The sequence below is a fragment of the Rhinolophus sinicus genome, chromosome 2 (genome assembly GCF_057876585.1).
Source record: "Rhinolophus sinicus isolate RSI-liver-muscle chromosome 2, RSI-T2T, whole genome shotgun sequence".
Lineage (NCBI taxonomy): Eukaryota > Metazoa > Chordata > Mammalia > Chiroptera > Rhinolophidae > Rhinolophus > Rhinolophus sinicus.
Window position 1 is genome coordinate 119,065,239 of NC_142502.1, and position 17,694 is coordinate 119,082,932.

The 17,694-nt window shown below is 41.5% G+C and overlaps 1 protein-coding gene across 1 annotated transcript in view; it reads right to left on the reverse strand.

Moving 5' to 3' along the window:
* Positions 1–17,694, reverse strand: part of LOC109458224 (two pore channel protein 2-like) — a 52,261-nt gene that overhangs the window by 29,362 nt on the left and 5,205 nt on the right. Inside the window, exons 2-4 of the mRNA XM_019751678.3 lie at positions 6,473–6,564; positions 5,408–5,522; positions 2,944–3,072 (exon numbers count right to left, since the gene is read on the reverse strand). Coding sequence (XP_019607237.3) covers positions 2,944–3,072; positions 5,408–5,522; positions 6,473–6,564 — 336 coding nt within the window. The remainder of the gene's footprint in view (positions 1–2,943; positions 3,073–5,407; positions 5,523–6,472; positions 6,565–17,694) is intronic.

Below are 17,694 nucleotides of genomic sequence, written 5' to 3' on the forward strand. Positions count from 1 at the left end.
AGGCTTCATGGAGGAGGCGCTCCTGGTATAATCTTAAAGCAAAGACAGCTTTTACAAAGATAAAACTCAAACAGGTCAAGAGCCAAGGCAGAAAGACACAGTAAAGGGACTCTAGGGGGAGCTGTCTCTACATGTCTGGGAAGCAGAGGGTCCTGGGGGTGAGGGCAGAGGGGAGCAGGAAGTGACAAGGACCTATGGCAGGTGACTTGGGGACCAAGCTCAAAAGGTAAGTTTTCCCAGGGCCTGGAAAAAGGCTTGCAAATCAGAGCGATGGGGGCACAGGAAGGAGATGCCCCCTGGTAAGAGGTGCAGGACGGATTTGGACGCAGGCAGATTCACTCCACACACCGGGCCTGAGAGCCTCTTAAGTGAGGGAGTTGCTCCAGCTCTGGAGAGAGAGAGCAAGATGCTGAAGGGAAGTGCTGGCAGGCCAGTCCACAGGGGGCGCATTTTCCTGCAGGAAGGAGAGCAGAACTTAGGGTAAGTGTGCTCCCTGTGCAGCAGGGGGCCTACAGCCCCGGGCTAGGGCTGAGGGCCTGAGGGGAGCCTCTGAGGAGGGGGCAAGGGATGAGGCCTTGCAGAACGGGGCGGGTGGCAGGGGGGTAATGCACCAGGAGAAGGCTCTGCAGAGCAAGGCTGAGGTGGCCCCACCTCAGAGAGAGCAGAAGAGAGGAACAGAACCTTGGCCATGACAATGACCGTAGCTTTTCTCTCAGGTGAGAAAATGGAAGCTGTTGGATGATTTGAAGCAGGGGGCATGATGACCTGATTTAAATGTTACCAGTGCTGTGTGCCCGACCTATTCTACCCACTGTGCTGGAAGTCTGAGGGGATAAAAATGAGCATCAGAGCCTGGCCTTGTGAGGGCCACGCAACAGGAATAGCCATGAAACAAGTATATTCTTTCCAGGGAGGAAGACAGTAAGGTGCCTTTTTCTGTTTTATATACTCTGTATTGTTTGGATTTCCCTATTATTTTTCTTTTCCTTTTTTACCATTTTCCTGCCTGTGCCATCCCCCACCTTTCCCTGTCAGGCAGCACTGAGCCCAAGCTACAGTCGCAGGTACCATTCCAGATCCAGTGTGTTTGTATCACTTTTTAAATAATGAATATGAAGACATTTCTAAAAATAAGAAAAGTACAGAGAGAGAGTCTGAATATTCTGAGGGTTCAGCAGCTGTGTGAAGGGAAATCAAAACAAATATTTAGAGAAAGGGCAAGAAAAGACAGTGGATAGGCAAAAGAGATGCTGCAAGTGGAGGCAAGCCAGCAGTGCATGTGGGCAGTGGGCAGCTGGGTGCTGGAGTGACGCAAGCCTGGGAGACCTTTGCAGGACAGGGAGCCACAGCGCTCACAGTCTGCGGGGCTTGCAGACATTTTGAGCAAGGGAGGAAATGGATCTGTGGTGTGCTTCTGGAGAACTAATCCAGCAGCGGCATCTAAACTGTCTCTGGATCAGGGATCTGAGGTTGAAGTGACCACAGCAGTTCCCGAAAGGGGTGGCAGGAGCCTGGACCACATCATGGGAGCAGAATGGCATGCGGCAGAGAGCAGGTGACGGCCATATCAGAGACCACTGCCATGGGCCAAATGGGAGAACAGGGAGCAGAGGGCTACAGAGGAAGCTGGAGTCACCCAGAGGGGGTGGGGAGGCTGAGGGGACAGACAGGAGGGGGAAGCTTGGTGAGGAGGACTTGGCACTGGGTAATGGAGGACAAAGTAGAACAGCCAGGGGAGCTGTGGGGAGGAAGAGGGTGGGCTTGAGTTGAAACACTGATGTGGAAACGACTAGTCAGCTTTTGGCAACTGAGAGGAGAGCAACTCAAGGGGAAATGAGGATCAGCTACAACATGGGGACCCCTACCAACTACGTGTTCATGGAAGCTCTGAGAATGGATGGCCCCCCAGGAAAAGAACGTCAAGTGAAAAGGGCACAGGTGAGGGGACTGAGCCCTGGGTGAATTAGGAAGAACCACGGTTCAGGCACGCTGGCTGTGTGCTGACATGCCAGTTACATAAAGTACCCTTAGCTGGTCACTGAAGTGGCCTTTCTGCTCATTACAGCAGCATCTCAGAATACATCATCCCACCTCACTTGGCATCACTGTTTAGTATATATCTTTCCAAATTCTTCTATGAATGTATTAACGGTCTTCCCTTTTTTCTTAACAAAGATGTGATCCAACTGTATTGAAACCTGCTCTTTTGACCTAATAGCTAACAAGCATCTCTCCTTGATAAGAGACAAATGTGCTTTAACACCCTTTTAAAGGACTGTGTGGATGTGCCACATTTTATCTAACACACATCTTTCGTCAGGAAGTGGTGTTGTTTCCAGTTTTTCATTATGAGCAGCTCAGCCATGACCAATTTTGTGGCTAACGCTTTGAGCACATTCTTCTGTCCTAAAGATCAGTTCCCACCAATGGAAGCCAGGTGCAAGCGTACACACATTTAAGGTTTTCAAAGGAACTGCCAACCCACCTCCCAGAATGACAGCTATTCCTCCCTCCAGTGGGGTAGAAGTGGTTCTGTTTTCTCTAGACATTGCTAACATTGTTTTACAGGCAAACATATGGTATTTTATTATTGTATTAATATAAATTTCTTAATTAGTGAAGTTAATCATTTATTTTCATATCTACCAGTATTTATTTCTTCATTTACGAGTTGCCTTCACCTGTTTTCAGCACATTTTTCCATTGGAGTTTCTGCCTTATTTCTTGTTCATTTGGAAGTGCTCTTAGTTCAAATGTTCAAATGTTCACACTGTTACATTTCGCCCTGTTAGCTCACTCTCCAGCTGTGGTTTGCTAGCAGTTCTGCTGATGGTGTTTGTACTGACATCTGTTATTGATGCTTGACTCAAGTCAAATGCATCGAGTCTTTCCACTGTCTGCCTTGGACCACAAACTCTTAAAGGCACCATACTAAGCACTCACCACGATGGTTACCATGATGCAGATGTTCTTTGTATCCTTCCAGAAAACCATCTGAGGAGTGACATTCGCAAAATGTACAAGTCTCCCAAAGAATGCGGTCAGACAGAGTAGTTCTGCTATCGAGGTCACCTGCATGCAGAAAACAGAGACTGAACACAGTGCCCTGCCACTGGAGGCTCAGCTTTAGTTCTCTCACACACTCCCCATGCCATGTGGATGCCACCCCTGAGAATTAGCGATGTCCCTTCATTTTACTGAAAGTTGCAGCAAAATTCTTTGCTGGTTGGAATAGTTTCTTCCTGTTAAAAGGAAACCTGCCCTTGAGCCACAAATTCCATGACCCAACCCCCAGGGCTTCCTGGGAGGGGCTGATTGAGCAGGCAGAGGCATTTTCTCAGAGAAGGGGAGGACAGGGATGGTAGAGGCAGGAGTCTTCTGTGCTCTCAACCCCATGTTCACGTTCAGAACAGACATCTAGAAGCTCAGTCTCTCCAATGTAAGAATAACTCCCCAAAGATGTGTTTTGAAATGGTGGGTCATTCCTTAGACATCAGTGCCACTGCTGCCCTGCTTGGCTGGTTAGAGGAGAGAATGGAGGCCACTGAGACTCAGTGCAACGTCCTGACCACCTCCTCCACAGGTTATGGGTCACGGACTCCAAATTCCCTGTGGGCAGCTAGATTTCCAAACTGAGACTGCCGCCCAGGCTTTACCTGTGATTGTTAGGAGGCAGTAACTCCTCCTAACGAGGATGCTTTCCTCCATCAATGGGGAGAGAAGAGGGGAAAAGTAGAAAGAGTTGAGGAAAGGGGCAACCTGGCTTAGGCTAGGAAGACAGAAAGGTCTGGGGTGAGGGCTGCAGGGAGTGGACTCCCTAATGGACAGGGAGGAAGTGTCTGGCCCTGGGCCCTGACAGCAGCAGACGACACAGTCCTCTTAGCCCTACTCTAGCCCTCATGGGTCCTAGGCGCCGATGTGGGCTGCAGCCCCTTGCCAACCTTCCAGCTCTCAGTCTCTTCATCCTTTAACCTCAGAGATTCACTGTCAAGGCCAGGCTTGCAAAAGGGCCTGGGGCAATTCCAGGACACCGCTCCTCAAAATAAGATTTGCTTGGTAAAGTTGGATGTGGGCCAAAGCACCCCCACCTCCATAACTCATTTGATTTTAGAGACTTCAAGTGCAAATGCTGGCTAAAGGAACACTATGAAACTGAGACAGGCAGCCCAAAGCGGTAAGTGACCAATAATAAACAGGGGTAAGGACTCAGGAAGAGAGAAAGGGACTGAGGAGATGACCCTGTGGAATTGTGCCCTTGGCCGGGGTGGGCTGGTGCTGGCGAGGAACTGACCCTGCCCAGGTCTGGGAATGCACAGCTCTTCTTCAGACTCTGTTTGTTTTGACAGTCACTGGGCTAAAATTTTTCTATACAGACAATTCATTAATTGTGGACTCCTGGTCACATGGAAGTGTGGCAGACCACCACTTTGGTGGCCCCCACTGAACCTCATTTCCGGTTCCTACCCACTAGGGCAGTGTCCCCCCATGTTGACTTAGGGCTTGGGTAGTTGACGGGCTCTGGCAAATGGGACATCAGCAAGTGTGATGTAAGCAGAGGCTGATGGTGCTGGCACCTGGAATGCTCCTTCTTGGGCCCCCCACCCACTGGGAGAAGCCTAAGCCATGTGGAGGGGCTGTGTAGAAGGGCGCAGGACGTGCTGGTCCCCAGCTCCAGCCAGGAGCTCCTGGCTGACAGCCAGCAGAACCTACCAACCTCCAGAGACATATAGAGCTTCCCCATATCTACCAGCCCAGCCAATGGCACGTGTGGAGAAAGTCTGCCCAGTTGAGCCCAGTTACTCACAGAATCATGGAAGATAATGAAAACCTGTTTTTTAAAGCTAGGGATTAATTAACTTTATCTGTTAAAGGACCTGATAGTAAGTATTTTAGGCTTTGTAAGTTATACGGTCTCTGTTACAACTACTTTCAGAAGCGAAAGCAGTATTGAGTCGGGAATTAACATGAACAGGGCATCAATTTATTATTTAGACCCATCTGGAATAGTTGGTTAATTTGATGTATTACTTAAAATCACATGTGATCAGCTACAAGCACCAATGATTTATGACTATGAAAAAAGATGGAAATGTGACAAAAACAGGAAGTCACATATCATACTGTGTTACCACACTGTCTACCTGCCATTAAATAAGTATGCTTCTCAAATACCAGTTGTGTATCTGATCCATCCCTGTGTGCACTGAAGACAAAAACCTCCCACTAATTCTACCGGCCTCATGATTGAAGCATCAGCTCGGAGAAGAGGCAGAATTCTCCCAGCCCCCAGCAATAAAAACAAAACCAATTTCACATTTACTGAAATTTGGGGGGAAAAAAGGAAGAGACACAGGATCCAACTGATGTATGAACAGGTGTGGTTAGCCACCCGGTTTCTGACACTTACCAGGAAAGGCAGTGGGAACAATGCGGGTTCCTCAAAGAGGGCGAGAGAAAGGTCCACGCAAATGAAGAAGTATGTGGCTCCTTGCATCGTCCAGTGGTTGTAAAAATAGTAAAGTCTGTAGAGGAAAAGAATAGAGGTGGTTAGAAACAAGGAATGGGAGTTAAACGGCACTCCAGCTCCCCAAGACTAACGGTGAATGAAATACTCAGCGATGGCTCTAGGCTCATTTCCCTTGACTCCAGGGAGCAAGGGGCCGCATGTAATCGAATTCACACTATAAAAGGCTAAAGAACAAAATCGGAATATTATCGTAACTCAAAGAACGTTCCCTGAACAGGGCCAAGCTAGGATTAGTACCTTCCTCATGGGGCGGCTGTGACAATAAGAGAGAGCTGTTAGAAAACTCTGATCAGCGCCTGATGTGAGCCAACCCTCAGTCACAGGGACCTACAATTGCGGGGCATGATAGCCTATCTCGACGTGGGAGACTCAGAAAGATCCCACGGTGACGCTGTCTTTCCTCCTGGGGGCACAGTCCCTCTAACCTGAGGGACGGCATCCAGGAGGGAGGCATGTGCTGCTTTTAAAGGCGCTGGTGCTCAGGCCTGATGGTTAGAAATGTTTTGTCCTTATTTTGAGCCAAATTCTTGGCCTTAGTGGCTGAGGGAGATAAAAAGCTGAATTCTCATGAAAAGAACAAACGTATGAATTATATTAAAAGGCATCATAAAAAAAAAAAAAAAAAAAAGTCTTTTCACAGGCAGCTCTTGGAAGACACCGATGTCTAAGAGGAAAAGGATGACACGTTGTTAACTTGGATGCCCTGCCTCCTGTCCTGGGTGTTATTCATTTCCTCATTTATCCCTTCTTAATACATTTGTGGAATGCTTCCCTACACATGAGGCACCATGCTCTAGTACTTTAAAAAAAGCATCGGATTTTATCCAAATCTATGTCATACCTTAACTATGTGTGGAAACCATGTGCTCAGTTTGGGTTTGACCTCAAGAATACTAAGTGCTGAAGGACAGGTGGTTCCACGTGACAATGTAACACTTGCATTACCTGATAGCCTGAGGGGATGTTTTGAATGGGACATTTCTGTTGTACTGGGCATCAGAAACGTAGGCAGCTGCCAAGAGAAGGTCCTGCTCCTCCTAGGGGAAAGTCAGGGGAGAACACACGTCAGAGCAGCAAAGGACACTATTGAGTATCAACGGAAACTCCCCCCAACCCCACCCTGGTAGAGGTGACCGGCATTAACCGGACGGCATGTGCACCTCCACATGGTCTCCTGGGCACTGAGAATTTCGCAGCAGCACTGAGCCACAGGCTTGCTTCACTTCCTTGAATTCAAATATAGGCTCTCAGAGGAAGAAATAAAAACAAAAGCACTGAATGGTATATATACATGTACTTAAACAGTGTATTTATACATACACAGGGTTATGCACACAAATGCACATATATGTGTACATATATATGTATATATACAAAATATATATTTATATATGTGTGCATGTGTTTATATACATATATATATACATGTATATATATACACACACACACACACACAAAATTATACTTAGGCCACTTGATGGGTAGTTAGAAGGTTTTTCAAAGGTTATTTTGACAAGCAAATTATTGCCTTTTTCGATGATTGTTGAACTCCTTCCCAAGGTACGAACCCCACTCTATACATATAATTTCAAAATAATAAAATAGTTTTCATATGATATGAAGCTTATTTTTTCACTCAATATACTCTGGATATATACGTGTGTGTGTGTGTGTGTGTGTGTGTGTGTGTGTGTGTATCCCATTCTTTTTAATAAATGCCTCTTCCTTTAGGTAGTTTCCTTTTTTTTTCTATTTTGAACACAATTATATTGAATATTTTAAAATATATATATAACGTCATGCAATATGAGTGTTTTTGTAGGATAGAGTATAACTTATAGATAAAAGGTACGTGCATTTGCTGTTTTGGTAGGTACTACCAGGGTCTCTTCCAATGTTAGACATTTTATATGCCTCAAAATCTTACATGAGCACATATATGTTTTCCTGCTTCCCACCAGCATTAATATGATCTAAAATAGTCGATGATATCCAGTCAGCCAAAGGAGCATTTTGAGATTTTAGTCTACATTTCCCCAGGACCACAACAGCTGAGCCCTATTTGTAATGACCCTCTTCTGATTCTGTCTAAAAGAAATAAAGAAGACATACAAAGAGACTCGCTATTTAGACCTTCTTATGTACTTTGTAAGGAAACACAATCTGATTAGCCAACTGATTACCAGAGTTACCTCCTTAAAACATAGCACACCTTCCCATCTGGAAACCTGTTAATGTCCAAGCAAGTCAATTCTGAAAATGAATGAAGTGTTCAGAGATGTCCAAAGATTCCAAACATGATATTTAATTTTCATCTCCAACATCCATAGTAGATATTTATGGACATAGAATTGTGTTTCCTAAATTTATTTCATATTGCAACACTTAAGAAAAAGAAGTTACAGTGCATTAAAAACACAAATATTAGTTACTAAATCTTTTAATAGACATTGCACCGAAGAACATGTATGGATGGTAAATAAGGACATGATGAGATGCTTAACATTATTAGTTATTAGGGAAATGCAAATTTAAACCATAATGAGATACCACTACATATCCACTACAATGGCTAAAACTAAAGACTGAACATACAAAGTGTTAACAAGGACGTGGAACAACTGGAACTTTCATACGTTGTTGGTAGGAATGGGAATGGTACATGTACCTTGGAAAACAGTTTGGTAGTTTCTTGAGCATTCCACTCCCACATATATACTGAAGAAAAAGAAAGCATATGTCCACGCAAGATCTTGTACATCCAGCCCAATAATGTGGCTTATGTTACACATGCCATTCCACAATTGCACTTGTACACACATTCATAGCAGCTTACTAGCCCCAAACTGGAAATGACCAAAATGTCCACAAGCAGGTGCATGGATAAACAAAATGTGACATAACTACACCATGAAATATTACTTGGCAATATAAAGGAATGAATTAGTGATAAATGTAACAAAATTAATTGTGCTGAGTGAAAGAACCCAACTTTTGCCCTCCCCCAAAAAAAAGTATGTATTTATGATTCTATCTATACAAAACTCTAGAAAATGCGAACAAATCTATAGTGATAGAAACCAGATCAGTTGCCTGGGGATAGGGGGAAGAGCGGATAAAGGAAAGAAGGATTGCAAACAGGCACGAGGAAACTTTCTGGGGCTGATGGGTACGCTCATTACCTTAAATGTGGTGTTAATATCATAAGTGTATTCAGATACTTTGACTTATCAATCTGTCCACTTTTAATAAGCACAGTTTAATGTATATCAATTATAGCTCAATAAAGATGTTAAAAATTGCCCCAAAAGAATGATAAATGTTTGAATTAAAAATTGATGTGGAACAATATTCTCACAAATGAATTAACTGCTTTAAGAAACCATCACCTTTAGACTCATGTGAATTCTCAGCACTGGTACGGCAATTCTTAAAGGTAGCTTATTCAAACCTAAAGAGCACGATATCAATGTGTTAAACATTTATCACACGTTTTTCTTTTGCATATATAAAAATATTTTAGAAGAAAATCTGTTAATACCAATTTTTTTTCCATTGATCATCTGGAACATTGAGGAACACCAGAGTTCCCAATGATTTGTTTATAAATCTATTTCAGGCATAAAATGCCTAGCATCAACAAGAAATTTCTTTTCTAGTGATCACACACTAATTTACATTTCTAACACCTGTCTCCTCTGCAATCTCATCTGCTCTATCTTCTGGTACTAGTTGTCTTCCCACCATCCCATTTGTGTGCAACATCCAAGTCTAGCCTGTTTCTGCCTGGGAAGTACTCTCAACAGACTGCAATGAGTACTCTCATTTGTATTAAGGCCTGTTGTATCTTCTCATAAAGCAAATAGTTTTAATTCAATGCAAGAACGTGACTTACGTTAAACATGCTGTTCCAAAGCTGCACATATTTTTCAAGTTTACATGGGAACCACTGCCTATGTATACCATGAAAATGGCACAGACCAAATTGTGGTTGTTTCCTGATTTGCAGCTTATAAGGGATTTCATACCTTGAAACAGCAGCCCCAGAGTATGGGAGGCACTGGTGACTGCCAGGGCAGTAGTTCTCAACTCCCACAGCACATTAAAATCACCTTCAGAGCTTTGGCTTTTAGAGGTGCACATTGCCCAGATGAACTGCACCAGAATCTCTGGGAGGTGGGACCCAGGATTGAGTTCTTAAAGTTCCCAGGTGATTCTAACATACAGTCAATATTGAAAATCACCAGTCTAAATATGACTATTTAATTACTGATTCTCATATGTATGTGTTTTCATTTCAGGATGACAATAATCGACTTCTCTTGATTTTCTTTTTCTCCTTTTCTAGTAGCTGTGACATTTCCTTTCCTCTCCCCAAGATTTAAAAATGTATTTAAAGAAAGTGATATCACCAAGATGGCAACATAGGTTGATCCTGACTTTGCTCCCCTCACAAGTATAACAACTATTCATGAACAAGATACCACTGAGAGAATCCTAGAACAGGAGTGAAGCTGAAGCAAGCTCTGCACCTGAAAGACCAAGACACACTGCATTAGAAGGGTCAGAGAAGTGGCTACACATTGACTGTATTGTCCCTCATGGTAGTCACAGGGACAGTCCTGTAGTAGTAGTAGTAATTACACAGAAGAACATGATACAGAAGTCAAAACATCCTCATACCAAAAGACATCAGAACACACAAAAGGCAGCAGGATAAACAAGGAAAAATGGACTTTCAAAACAACCAGAAAACAATGAACAAAATGTAACAACAGTAAGTCCTTATCATTACTTTAAACATAAACATATTACATCTCCAATTAAGACAGAATAACCGAATTGATTTTTTTTTTTTTAAATCCAAAAATACACTGGCTATAAGAAACTCACTTTAGCCTCAAAAACACATATAGACAGAGGGAAGGGATTCAAAAAGACACTTTAAGCAAATGGTAACCAAAAAAAAGCAGGTGTAGCTATACTTATATGAGGCAAAATAGACTTCAAATTAAAAATAGTAAAAAGAGACAAAGAGTCTTTTGGAGGAAAAATGGCGGCGAGAGGTGAGCTTCTGTAAAGTTCCCCTGGAATTTACAACGAATCGACAACAAAAACTCTACAAAGGACTCCCTGCACAGCAGACAGGCAAGACAAAGAGGCCCACTACCGACTGAAATCACCTACAGGTGGGAGATTCGCGCGAGTGGAGGGAGGAGGAAAGGGAGAAGTACGCGGAGACGGAGCCGCGCGGGCGCAGGACGCAGACCCAGCTCAGTGCGCCGAGCTCGCTGCTTCCCGGAACCACCGCAGCTGCGAGAGAGGGAAGAACTCGGACTGCTAGGGCTCCGCCAGGGCTCCACAGGGCTGAGGGGACAGCATATAACACGGCTGAACCCAACGCTCACGGCAGAGACCTCGGAGAAAAGACTGAGGGAAAAAGGCTGAAAATGGTGGTTTAAGCCCGCACTGCCGAGCAGAGAACGGAGCCTTAGACACTGAGACTAGCCGCCCCCTCCCTCCCCTCCCAGAGCTCGCCCCGCCCCCACCTGCCCGGTGCTAGAAGCGAAACAGTAGCAGTGTCAGATAAAAAGAACAGAATATTTGCTGTTCTGAGAACTGTGGGCCACAGAGACAAATTCCAAGCCCAACTGGTTCCAGCAAAGGGGAGAGAGCTGTGGAAGCAGGACTGATTGCGGTGGTGGTCGCCGCCATTGCTCTGGGCCACCTCTCACAACTCACCCCGCCCCTGGCCCCACCTATCTGGGCGGATCCCTGCAGGAGTAAACAGAACTTCTGAAACATACGGGCTCTGAATCAGGAGCTGGAAGAGCTTTGGAACATCAAAAGCGCTCCGCATACCCACCGGGACACTGCGCCCTGTGACCTAGACGAACTATTAACAGAGGAGAAGCCCATCTCCCAGGGAATCCCCCCATTGTGTGAGAAGCTGGAATAGTGCAAAGAAAACATAGCACTACCGTGTGGTAGAAGAAAAATAAGCTGCTGTTGGAGAAAAAATAAAAAATTCTACCAACAAGCACTGGAAAACAAAAGAAAGACCGCTTCCTATCAACCTGTTGCAGAAGCCACTCCTGTAGATGACTAGGAAGAGAAATAGTAAACCAGTAATCGCCATGAATAACCAAGGCAACAAGATAGCTCAGAAAGAAAGTGAAAAAATCTCCAGAAAAGGCACTTAAAGGTACAGAAATATGTGACTTAAATGACAGAGAATTCAAGATTGCAGTTCTGAAAAAACTCAACGAGATGCAAGAAAACACAGATAGGCAGTTAAATGAACTCAGAAACACAATCAAAGAACAGCATGAGCATTTTACAAAAGAGATTGAAATTTTAAAAAAGAACCAAATAGAATTTCTGGAGATTAAGAACTCAATAGAAGAAATTAAGAATGAAATACCCAGCTTAGGTAGTACAGTTGATCAGATGGAGGAAAGAATCAGTGACCTCGAAGATAGGAATCTGGAAATTACACAGATGGAAGAAGAAAGATTGGAGACTTAAAAGAAATGAAAGAACACTACAAGAACTTTCTGACTCCATCAAAAAGAGCAATATAAGAATAATGGGCATACCAGAAGGAGAAGAAAGAGAGAAGGGAACAGAGAATATATTCAAACAAATTGTCGATGAGAACTTCCCAAACTTGTGGACAGAACTGGACCCTCGATCCAGGAAGCAAATAGAACACCTAATTACCTCAATCCCAACAGGCCTTCTCCAAGGCACATTGTATTGAAGCTGTCTAAAATCAATGACAAAGAAAGAATCCTCAAGGCAGCCAGGAAAAAGAAGACGGTAACTTACAAAGGAAAGCCCATTAGATTATCATCAAATTTTTCAGCAGAAACTCTACAAGCCAGGATGGAGTGGAACCAAATATTCAAACTATTGAAAGAGAGAAATCATGAGCCAAGAATAATATATCCAGCAAAGATATCCTTTAGATATGAAGGAGGAATAAAGACCTTTCTAGACATACAGAAGCCGAGGGAATTTTCTAATACACGACCTGCACTACAAGAAATACTAAAGGAGGCTATTCGACCACCATCAACAGGGACAATTTGTGGCAACCAAAACTCAAAAAGGGGGAGAGTAAAGGCCTGAACCGGAATATGGGAATGGAGAAAGTAAGCGTGCTGAAGAAAATGGAATACTCTAAATATCAAACTTTCTTTTACATAAACTTAAGGGTAACCTCTCAAAAAAAAATCCAGAACTGAAATATATACTGTAATAAAAGAAGAAACAGAGGAAAACATCATAGAATACCACCACATAGAAATAATACACAACAAAAAGGCAAAGAAACAATAGAGACACAGCCTTACCAGAAAACTAAAGATAGAATGACAGGAAATCCTCACATATCAATAATCTCCCTAAATGTAAATGGACTGAACTCACCAATAAAAAGGCACAGAGTAGCACATTGGATCAAAAAACTAAACCCAACCATATGCTGTCTCCAAGAGACACATCTCAGCTACAAAGACAAGCATAGACTTAAAGTGAAAGGGTGGAAATTGACACTCCAAGCAAATGGTACACAGAGAAAATCAGGTGTAGCCATAATGATATCAGATAAAACAGACTTCAAGGTGAAAAAGATAACAAGAGACAAAGATGGACATTTCATAATGGTGAAGGGGACTGTACAACAAGAAGACATAACAGTCATCAATATTTATGCCCCCAATCAGGGAGCACCGAAATATACTAAGCAACTACTAACAGAACTAAAGGGAGAAATTGACCAAAACACAATTATACTAGGGGACTTAAATACATCATTGACAGCTATGGATAGATCATCCAAACAGAAAATAAATAACGAAATAGCAGCCCTAAATGATACATTAGATGAAATGGACATAATTGACATTTATAGACTACTTCATCCTAAAACATCAGACTATACATTCTTTTCTAGTGTACATGGAACATTCTCAAGGATAGACCATATATTGGGACATAAAATAAGTCTCAGCAAATTTAAGAAGATTGAAATCATACCAAGCATATTCTCTGATCACTAGCCTTTGAAATAGGATATCAACTACAAAAAGAAATCAGGAAAAAACACAAATACATGGAGATTAAGCAACATACTTTTAAAGAACGACTGGGTCAAAGAAGAAATTGGAGGAGAGATCAAAAGATACCTAGAAACAAATGACAATGAAAATACATCCTACCAAAATTTTGGGGATGCAGCGAAAGCAGTTTTAAGAGGGAAATTTATCTCATTACAGGCCTATCTCAAGAAACAAGAAAACTCCCAAGTAAATAACCTCATGTTACACCTTAAAGAACTAGAAAAAGAAGAACAACTAAAACCCAAGGTCAGCAGAAGAAAGGAAATAACAAAAATTAGAGCAGAACTAAATGAAATAGAGAACAAAAAGACAATAGAAAAAATTAATGTGACAAAGAGCTGGTTCTTTGAAAAGATTACCAAAATTGACAAACCCTTGGCTAGACTCACTAAGATAAAAAGAGAGAAGACACTAATTAACAAAATCAGAAACGAAAGAGGGGAAGTTATCACGGACACCACAGAAATACAAAGGATCATCCAAGAATACTGTGAAGGACTATATGCCACCAAGTTCAATAACCTAGAAGAAATGGACAAGTTCTTAGAAACATATAGCCTTCCAAAGCTGATCCATGAAGAACTGGAAAATCTAAACAGACTGATCACCAGTAACGAGATTGAATCAGTCATCCAAAACCTTCCCAAAAGCAAAAGTCCGGGACCAGATGGCTTCACTAGTGAATTCTACCAAACCTTCAAAGAGGATCTAACACCAATCCTGCTCAAACTCTTCCAAAAAATTGAAGAAGAGACAGTACTCCCTAACTCATTTTATTACCCTGATACCAAAAACTGGTAAGGACAGCACAAAAAAAGAAAACTACAGACTAATATCTCTGATGAATACTGAGGCAAAAATCCTAAATAAAATTCTAGCAAATCAAATGCAACAATGCGTTAAAAAGATTATTCATCACGATCAAGTGGGGTTCATCCCCGGGGCACAAGGATGGTTCAACATACGCAAATCCATCAATGTGATACATCACATAAACAAAATAAAGGACAAAAATCATATGATTATATCAATTGATGCAGAAAAAGCATTTGACAAGATACAACATCCATTTATGATTAAAATACTTAATAAAATTGGTATAGAAGGAAAATACTTTAACATAATAAAGGCCATACATGACAAGCCCTCTGTTAATCTCATAATTAATGGTGAAAAACTGAAGCCCTTTGCTCTACATTCAGGAACACGACAGGGCTGTCCCGTATCACCTCTGCTTTTCAACATAGTGTTGAAAGTCCTTGCCAGAGCAATCAGGCAAGAGAAAGAAATAAAAGGCATCCAAATTGGGAATGAAGAAGTTAAATTATCACTCTTTGCAGATGACATGATACTATATATAGAAAACCCTAAAGACTCCACCAAAAAGCTATTAGAAACAATCAATGAATACAGTAAAGTTGTTGGCTACAAAATCAACGTACAAAAGTCCATTGCTTTCCTATACACTAACAATGAAATCTCAGAAAAAGAAATACAAAAAACAATTCCTTTTGCAATTGCAGCAAAAACGATAAAACACCTAGGAATAAACTTAACCAAGGATGTGAAAGACCTATATGCTGAAAACTATAAGACATTTTTGAAAGAAATTGAAGACACAAAGAAATGGAAAGACATTCCGTGTTCATGGATTGGAAGAATCAACATAGTTAAAATGGCCATATTACCCAAAGCAATATACAGATTCAATGCAATCCCCATCAAAATCCCAATGGCATATTTTAAAGAAATAGAACAAAAAATCATCAGATTTGTTTGGAACCACAAAAGACCCCGAATAGCCAAAGCAATCTTAAGAAAAAAGAACAATGCTGGAGGTATCACACTTCCTGACTTCGGCTTGTACTACAGGGCTACAATAATCAAAACAGCATGGTATTGGTATTGGTAGAAAAACAGACACATAGACCAGTGGAATAGAATTGAGAACCCAGAAATAAAACCACATAAATATGGACAGATAATTTTTGACAAAGAAGCTAAAAACATACAATGGAGGAAAGACAGCCTCTTCAATAAATGGTGCTGGGAGAATTAGATAGCCACGTGCAAAAGAATGAAACTGGACTGCTATTTGTCACCATGTACCAAAGTTAATTCAAAATGGATCAAAGACTTAAGCATAAGACCTGACACAATAAACTACATAGAAGAAAACATAGGTACTAAACTTACGGACCTTGGGTTCAAAGAGCATTTTATGAATTTGACTCCAAAGGCAATGGAAGTAAAAGCTAAAATAATCGAATGGGACTATATGAAACTTAAAAGCTTCTGCACAGCAAAAGAAACCATCGACAAAATAAAGAGGCCACCAACTGAATGGGAGAAGATTTTTACAAATAGTGCCTCCGATAAGGGGCTAATATCCAGAATATACAAGGAACTCATGCAACTCAACAACTAAAAAACAAACAACCCAATTGAAAAATGGGCAGAGGACTTGAAGAGACATTTCTCCAAAGAGGACATACAAATGGCAAATAGACATGAAAAAATGCTCAACATCACTAATCATCAGAGAAATGCAAATCAAAACCACAATGAGATATCACCTCACGCCAGTCAGAATGGCTATCATCAACAAGACAAATAGTAACAAGTGTTGGAGAGGCTGTGGAGAAAAAGGAACCCTCATACACTGTTGGTGGGAATGCAGACTGATGCAGCCGTTATGCAAGGCAGTGTGGAGGTTCCTCAAAAAATTACGAATAGAATTGCCATATGACCCAGCAATCCCTCTCCTGGGTATCTACCCAAAAAATCTGAAAACATTTAGAGATAAAGACATGTGTGCTCCAATGTTCATTGCAGCTTTGTTTACGGTGGCCAAGACATGGAAACAACCAAAATGTCCTTCGATAGATGAATGGATAAAGAAGTTGTGGTATATATACACAATGGAATACTATTCTGCGGTAAGAAAAGATGATATAGGAACATTTGTGACAACATGGATGGATCTTGAGAGTGTGATGCTGAGCGAAATAAGTCAGACAGAAAAAGCAGAAAACCATGTGATTTCACTGATATGTGGTATATAAACCAAAAACAACAAAACAACAAGACAAACAAATGAGAAACAGAAACTCATAGACACAGACAATGGTTTAGTGGTTACCAGAGGGTAAGGGGGGTGGGGGGTGGGAGAATAGGGTAAGGGGGATCAAATATATGGTGATGGAAGGAGAACTGACTCTGGGTGGTGAACACACAATGGGATTTATAGATGATGTAATACAGAATTGTACACCTGAAATCTATGTAATTTTACTAACAATTGTCACCCCAATAATTTTTTTAAAAATCCAAAATATGTAAAGAACTCATAGAACTAACTCAATAGCAAAAAGACAAATAATTCAATTTTAAAAATGGGAAAAATACCTGAATAGACATTTCTACAAAGAATACATACAAGAGGCTGACAGGTATGTGAAAAGTACAGTATGGGGAATATAGTCAATAATATTGTAAGAACTATGTATAGTGTCAGACGGGTACTAGACTAATCAGGGGGATAACTGCATAAATTATATAAATGTCTAACCACTACGCTGTACACTTGAAAATAATATAAAATAACACTGAATGTCAACTATAATTTTAAAAAAGTCATGAAGCTGTAAAGTATAGCATAGGGAATATAGTCAATAATATTGTAATAACTATGTACAGTGTTAGATGGGTAATAGAATTATTGGGGTGATCACTTAGTGAGACATAGGTCTAATCACTATGTTTTTTTGGTACACCTGAAACTAATTTAAAACAAGATGCTCAACATCACTAATCATTAAGGAAATGCAAATTAAAGACACAATGAGATGTCACCTCACACTTGTTAGGAGGGCCATCATCAAGAACATAAGAGATAAATGCTGGCATAGATGTGGAGAAAAGGGAACCTTGTGCACTGTTGGTGGAATTGTAAATTGGTGCAGCCACCATGAAAAACAGCATGGGTGTTCCTCAAAAAATAAAAAATAGAACTACCATATGACCCAGCAATTCCACTTC